The sequence below is a fragment of the Hetaerina americana genome, unplaced genomic scaffold, assembly GCF_022747635.1.
Source record: "Hetaerina americana unplaced genomic scaffold, ioHetAmer1.1.p SCAF_33, whole genome shotgun sequence".
Taxonomy (NCBI): domain Eukaryota; kingdom Metazoa; phylum Arthropoda; class Insecta; order Odonata; family Calopterygidae; genus Hetaerina; species Hetaerina americana.
The window spans coordinates 3,612,010-3,620,000 of record NW_027286908.1 but is presented as its reverse complement, the minus strand read 5'-3'; the positions used below and the strand labels follow the sequence as shown (position 1 = coordinate 3,620,000).

At 36.6% G+C, this 7,991-nt stretch overlaps 1 protein-coding gene across 1 annotated transcript in view; it reads left to right on the top strand.

The window, feature by feature from the left end:
* The window catches only part of LOC139691338 (RING finger and CHY zinc finger domain-containing protein 1-like), a 36,709-nt gene extending 28,958 nt beyond the window's left edge, over positions 1 to 7,751 (top strand). Inside the window, exon 7 of the mRNA XM_071589110.1 lies at positions 4,280 to 7,751. Coding sequence (XP_071445211.1) covers positions 4,280 to 4,353 — 74 coding nt within the window. The 3' untranslated portion in view covers positions 4,354 to 7,751. The remainder of the gene's footprint in view (positions 1 to 4,279) is intronic.
* The last annotated feature ends 240 nt before the right edge of the window (positions 7,752 to 7,991 follow it).

Sequence of the window (7,991 nt, the reverse complement as noted above, 5' to 3'; positions counted from 1 at the left end):
GTATTTATGAGGAGGGAATCTGGCCCGAAGACTATGTGAGATCAGTTTTAGTTCCTATTCCGAAAAAGGTAAAGGCCACGTCATGCGAGGACTATTGGACAATTAGTTTGATATCCCACGCAGCTAAAGTTGTTCTAAGGATCATAAGACATAGATTGGAGGCTTTTGAAATGTGGGTGTGGAGAAGAATGGAGAAGGTGAAATGGACCGAGAAGAAAACAAATGAGGAAGTACTTTGTATGGTGGGCGAGAAGAGAGGTTTGTTGGGAGAAACCATTATGAGGCAGGAAAGATGGATGCAATGCATATTGATTGGCAATGGGATGTTGAAGCTTGTAGTAGAGGGCAAATTTTGGGCAAACGAGGAAGCAGTAAGAATAGGATAGGGATGTTGGATGGGATGAAGGGAGGAAATAAGTATGCAAAATTGAAGAGGGGCTTTGTGGTAGAATAGGATGTGTTGGGTTGTGTTTTGTTAGGAGAGAGAACACATTTATGTGTTAGTTGTGTCCATCCAAAACCTACTCTAACCGGTAGATTACCTATTTTTTAATGAGTTTTTACTCTACGTATTACCTTTCTTTTTCACATGTCCTTGGGCAATTAAAAAATAGTTGAACCGATTGTGACAGCCATTTCTTTGTATAAGACAATAGATTCTCTATATGTTGGGGGGATGTTAATTTCTTAAACAACCCTTCCCTTATTAGGGAGAATGGGGCTGATAGCCGATCAAGAATGTTGATAAACTCTTTAATTCTCGTTATCCTGCCTCCTATGCAGACGAGTGTCACGTTTGACCTGTGTGGGGCTGCATAAGTTAGAAGGATATAATGCAGGGTTGTCAGATTTGACTTTGTCTGTCACACAGCATCCGGAATACATGTGTAGACTAACTCAAAGTACCATGAAACGAATTTGTTTTAATTATTTAACAAAAGCCGAATAAAAAGGTAACTAGTGAAGTGTTCTGTATGATTATTTTTTATAATACAGAAAATAAATGCAAAACTTTCGTGTATAAAAAAATTCGAATAGATTATACCCCTTCCAAGCCAAATCACGTTATTGCTTTGAAGTGATATTGTGTTTGTGTCATTGATGTAACATTTATCGGTTTTTATTTTATTTTGTTTTATTCAATTGTGTCAATTTTTGCATTGGAAAATGTTTACACTTTGAAATTGTAAGTTTTAGAAGGAAATTGAAAAAATAAAAGATAAACCATATGTTGATTGTTATGGCATTGTGTAGGATTAGGGAGATTTCTATGTTGGCAATGGACATGGTGAAAAGGGGTTTCAGGTATTTGGTAGATGGTAGAATTATATGTGATTCACAGTACGACTCTTGCTGTAGATGGGTTTCATACCTTTTGTAAGAACAGTGATGGAGTATTATGTTGCCATTGCACAAATAGTAATATGAATAATCCCCTCACATTATGAAGATCCACTCCCATTATCATTTCCAAATACCTCAAAGACTCAGGGGCTCACCCAAGTTATTTGGGGGTGGGAGCCATTAGCACATGACTTGGGAGGAACCAACCAGGGTTTATCAGGGGTAAATAGCTTCTAGCTTCTGACTGGACTGATTAATTACCCCCCCCCCCTCCCCTCAAGATGCGTACTGCATCCACTTCATGAAGCTGAAAGCTATGTTGCCAAATCTCCCATTATCTTAACTAGGTTGAATATCCCCACTGCTTTCTCAATTTTTTATCCCATTGCCAATCCTTCATGCTCCTTCTAGTTTCTCATTTCTGTATTACCATCTCCCACCCATTCTTTGCTTCCTTTTTATGTTTTTTTTATCAACCTATCTTCTTCCTTGTCTTCCTGCTGGGATGCATATAATACTTTGATTTGCATCAGTAGCTAACAGTATAACATGAATTCAAAGTTGATGGTTATGTCATTTTGATTGTGACAGTGTTTTTAGCTAATTTTTCATCGAGTGTCAATCGTGGGTACAAGTGGAGCAAAATCTGAAGTTGAGAATGGGGCAAAATACGAACAAACTTCCCAAGCTTCTTTGAGGGTATTTATGGACCTATGGTGGATCCTTTGAGGGAGGATTTCACTTTTGAGAATGGGGAATAGTCTGATTGGTACCAAATACTTGCCTCGGCATCTTTGAAATCTCACTCAAAGATGCGAGAACCTCCTCAAAAAACTCTCCACACTTATCCAGTCTTTCTTCCGCGTGGAACTTTCCTTGCCTCTAAAACAACCTCCCACTCGAACCTTCACCCCTCTTTCTTTCAAAACCGGATCTTACCGCCCTTTGCAGCCTACCCTATCCTCTGTACAAAACATGTGTTTTCCCCTTGCGGCAACCAAAAGAGCTACCAACCCAGCACCCCTCACCCCAAGCCAAAAACAAGGTAGGGAACCTTTCGTCCGTGCCTCTTGACAATAGTGAGCTTTCATTACTAAATTAAGGCCTCTCCTTATCCCCCACCCTTAGAACCAACCACTTTAGCATCGTCACTGACACTTGAAACTTTTGCTAGAATCTATGCAGGCATGCTCATTGGAAATGGCAGCCTTTTCCTTTGATCTCTTCCACCATTAACCCAGTACTTACCTGATTCCATCCAGCCTCAGAAAATGAACCCAAACCACTCCTAACCGACCATACAATGGAAATCTTAATCAATCTCATTCAGACAAAGATTTCTGATTAAAAAATTTTAGATTCCTTAAGGCTACCAGAAAACCTCTCCCCACTGAAAGACAAGCTCAAAGTTGTTTAGCGTTAAACAAAAATGTAATAATCTTGATGGTGGACAACGGGTCATCCTTTGGCGTGCTGAACAAAAAAGACTACAACGCTGAGGCATTATGCCAATTAAACGACCTTTCTTGCTGTACCTCCCTGCTCCAAGATCCCAACCCTTCTTATCTCTTTCTGAGGAAAGGAAGGAAATTCTCTCTATTCTATCCAATTTTGGTCCTAAAGAAGGTCTTTCATCCAAAGATGTATCCATTCTTCCTCCACCTAATCATTAAACCCCCAATTTTATTTCTGACTCAAAATCCACAAAACCAATAACCCCAGACACCCCATTGTCTCCAGCATCAACTTACTCACTGTATGAATCTCCACATTAATAGACCACCACTTTCAACCCATAGTTACTTCACTCCCTTCACAGATCAAAGATTGGTACTTGTTTCTGGAACATTTACACTAAATCCCAATTCCTCACAACACGACCATTCTCATGGCCACAATAGACGTTATATCCCTATACACTTCCATTCCCCACAAATAAAGCCTAGAATCTGTGAAATAAACACCCCCTCCCAAGAGAAATACATGGACCAGCTACATGATATTCTCAAGAAATGCGGATACCCTAACCTTATCACCACTTTCTTCCCCGGAACCCACAAAATTAAACGTATAATCTGTGTACTCTTCCCAATTATCAATAACAGTCAGTCCACATCACTTCTATTTCCACAATGTCCCTCTGTTTTTTTTAAACGCCCATCAAACTTGCGAGACATCATCAAGCTGAAAAGACCACGTGTGGGCACCCCTGTCTGCACCATTCAACTCCCCACGCTGCAAGTGCTGCCATCTTTCTAAGACCTACCACCTCCCCCGCTACCAATTCCCAACCTGATGCCACCTGCAACTCAAAAAACATTATATATCGCCTCTCTTGTAACTTCTGCTCTGCCTTCTATGTAGGTGAATGCACGACCACACTTTCCCTCCGCATGAATAACCACCGATATTCCACCAAATCTCCCACCTTTCTTATTTATGCCATCCTTACTCATACTGCTTCCCATGACCAATCTTTCAGTGACTGCTTCTCTGTTTCGCTGGTTGAAACCCTTCCCAAATCTGCAAGTAGCATAGAGGTGAGAACCCATGAGATGGTGCACATCTGGGTGCTCCAGTCATTTAAACCGCCTGGGCTGAATCAGGCCCACTGAATCCATCCAGTAGCTGCCTACATAATCCACTCCCACGCCCATGTTCATTTCCTATCTGTTCCTTAACTCTCCTTCCCTCACCCCTCCGCCGCACATGTCCTCTCTGCTCTTCCTCCAAGAACGGCATTCTGATGATGATGGCCATGCCGTCGAAATGTCAAAATTACATATTTGATTGTCCTTTCTTTGTGTTTCTATGTTTTAAAAATCTATATCAATGCTTTTAAATATTTGTGCGTCGCCGAAGAGCGTTCTATTTCGAAGATATATATATATATATGTTTTGAGGCCGTTGACATTCTGTCATTTTCTTTTTACAGGCCTTGACAACAATGAAGGGGCAAGTTCTTCTGGAGAGTCAAGCAGTCGGCACTCGATACAACCTTCTGAATGAAGAGCCGTTTGTGCTCTTGTGTGAACGGTATGCTTCTTTGGAACATACCGCATACCCTAGATAATGTGTTGAAATATAACCTCTTTTTATGTGAGACAAAAATTTTTTGAACTATTAACGATATTGATAGCATTTTTGTTCTGCTTTAGAGTTCATGCTTGGTCATGTGAGTAATGGATGTCGTGTTTAAAGTTAGCGAAATGTACGGAAGATGACGTGTATGATTATTGATGCTGATTGAATGCTGACCATATATTCTGTTGTTATGATTCTGTGATTTACTCATTAAAAATGATCGGTATTACATGAAACAGCAGAAGCACGTGACGATGACTTGCTCTGGATTGTTCGCTTGGTTTTGTTTTTGTTTGGATAACTGTTGTTTAATGCTTTGCTGTTAACTCTTATATAACGCCCGCAATAATTAATACTTTGAGGTTGTTGATTTAAGCAAATGCTATTGCATTTACCAGAGTATTTAATTGAGATTTTGAAAATCATATTTTTAGAAAATTTCTTTGGCGATCTGTTATTATTATTATTATTATTATTTGACATTCGAAAATGTGAAAAAAGGTTACTCTACTCATAAATTATTTTAACTTAAATTATTTATAAGTGTATTAGGTGTAAATTTCAAAAAATGAATAGAAGGTCAACTTTTGAGGTATTAGTTACTATTTATTCCTAATTAACACAGCTTCATTGCTTCCAGCTCTCAAGATATGTAAAATATTTAGTACTTTCTATTTAGGGTATTAAACTGTGCTTTTCCCAATGTATTATTGTATTGTATACAAGCATGCATCTTAGTAATTAGTGAATTGCCCCCTTTGGAAATGGTATAATGGGTAAGAATCGTTTATCATCAAAACGTGGATGTTTATATGTGATGAGTTGGCTAAGTACAGTGGGTACCTGTTTCATGATATTAATAGATTACACAGAAGCGATTGCGTTGCGAAAATACCATCAATTGTGAACCGAAATAATAATTCCGTGATAAAATTTGCTCTGGTCTTATCTGTTGCTTCATTTATTAAATGCATTGAATGTTATGATGTGCATTTGGTTTTTTAAACTGCCAAAGAAAATAAAAACAGGAATTATTTGAATACATGCTTGATAAGTAAATGCTGCACTGCTCGAATGCATTTCGGGTTTATTCAAGTAACATTTAACAGAATCAATTGACAGTTACTTAAGCAAAATCTTCCTATTTCGTCTATGAACTCTTTTTGACCTCTTTTTTTTTCATAATTTTTCTAACTATGACTGACAATTATGTGTAAACCATCAGCACAGCAGTGACAAGTTCAAGTGTCATGGTAAAATAGTCGAAGAGGTCAAGGTCAACTGTGATGATAACATGAATGTAAACATAGTTCAGAAATAACAGAAGGGTATAAATTGTGAGTATATATATAGTAATATGGGAATATAATTGTTAACCAACATTAAACTTGGGACGTTTGGTAAGGGGAAAATTCAGAGTCCATAAGATGCAAGGGAAGACTTGCTGTTTAAATACTAGTATTCGGTCATTAATATGTAATACGAGTGACCGAGGACATTGCGATGTTAGCACATGGTGTAAAACAAGGACCCACTGTATTTGATTAAACCAGGCCGTGAAAATAGGAAACGATTACCAATGGTGTGATAGAAATATAACGAGTGCTTGGTTTAAATTATTCTGAAAAAAAACAATGCAAAAAAATCCTGTAGATCTATGTCTCTAAATGAATTTTGGGCTGACCAACAACTCATGATTGTAATGGTTAAAAAAAAAAAAAATGCCCCATTAAATTCAATGTGTGCCGGGTTGGTTCGTATGAAATAATGTTTTCTTGTAACATCTGCAAATATTGCTTGTGTGAAATTTATTTGCCCTTGCAAAATAGCCAGGATAGGATGCACTTTGGTGCTTGTGTGACTTCTACGTTATGGATTGAGGCAGCAGAATTGATTTTTTTTTGTTTTAGCGTTTTAACTGGATGAAAGGTGTTGGACTGAATTGAATTCATTATTTCAAATGACAAGCAAATTTGCGTGGACATTCTCGAATAACAATGGGTCTCGTAATTGGCCAATTCTGGGGCCTTGTTGAAGACATGCTAATGTTGCTTATTTAGGAAAATTTTAAATTCCATAGTGATGTCCTGTTGGGGTTTTTTTTTTTTTTTTTTTACCTTCAGTGAATCTCAAAGTCTGTTAACTAGCCTTCTTTCCATTATAAATTACTCTCATCTCTACCGCTAAACAGCCCTGGAGGAGAACATACTAATATTGTTATTTTTCGTTAATCTGCAAAGTTAGCCGTCATGCATGTAATGATATTTTTTATTTTGAGAATTTTTTATGTGTAGAGAAAAATTTATTTATTTTCATAGAGTAAATCATGTAGCTTTTTATTTGATATCAGTCTCGTAGAGACTTAATTATTTTGCAGAATAAACAACGAAGCGATTTCAGAAATATAGTTCAAATTTGTTACTTCATATAATGTGTGGGTGTTATTAGTTTTCGCATTGATATTCCTGACACAAAGTGTAAAGGAGGATAATACTCATTGACCAATATTGATTGAGAATAATGTTAGCCACAAGTTTATTATCGTGTTTTAATCTCCCTTTATTAAGTTAGAATGTAAGGTTTTATAGGATAGCATTTCTAATCAAATTCACCAGTTCAATATGTAAGAAATAATTATATTTTTGTTTAAATTTTTTTTTCTCTCTTTTTTTTCTATAGATATAATGATGGACAAAATGAGAAATTTTCCAATGTCCTTTGAATGTTTGTAGACTTAGATTTTGTTGCAAATCTTATTATTGTTGTTGTATGTGGCATTATAGTAGCACCACCACTCAAGAAGTAGAAGATTTATAGAATGAATCTTTAATTTTGTCATTATGCACTTGTGTGTGTCCAAAATAGGTTTCTTATTCTGCACAGTATATGTAAAATTCAACATTTAAATAGCTTTGGCACCAACTTCATAATCCTTTTTTTTCTGAGTTAAATCTTATATGTTGAGGAATTGTGAAATGGGAAATTTGTTTTTATTATACTTCGGAAAAAGATTGTTTAATAAAAAAAAATTTTTTGTGTGTACATAATTGATTTCAGTTGCTTAAAATCATGTTGGCAACTGAATTATTGAGTTGTGTGTTGCAGGATGCTGTAATCCTTTTGCCATTAGTGGTTGTGTCTGTTTTCCAAGTTCTGTGCTCTACCGTAAAAGAAAAAAAAAACATGAAAAGTGTTTTGCTTGGTTCATGAGTATGTAACCATTCCATTTATTTTTATTACCTAAAAAATGATATTACTATGTCATATAAACATTGTTTAGCTATATTATATCCTGTTGATATTATAATAAATGCTTTTTTTAAGGGTTTGTTTCTCTGACCTCTCTATTGATTATCTTCTTCGTCTTTAAAAAATCTATGTTTTATCTTGTGAATTTAGATATCTCTGCCATTTAGACATCTCCGCCATGTGCAAAAATTCTGCTTTGTTGCTGTGAACCTTTGCTAAACACTCAATTGAAACATCTTCACGACACTGTTTTTGCTGGATTGTGAGCAAACATAGCACCCATCTTGCACACAGCTTTCTCATGTCCAAATCTT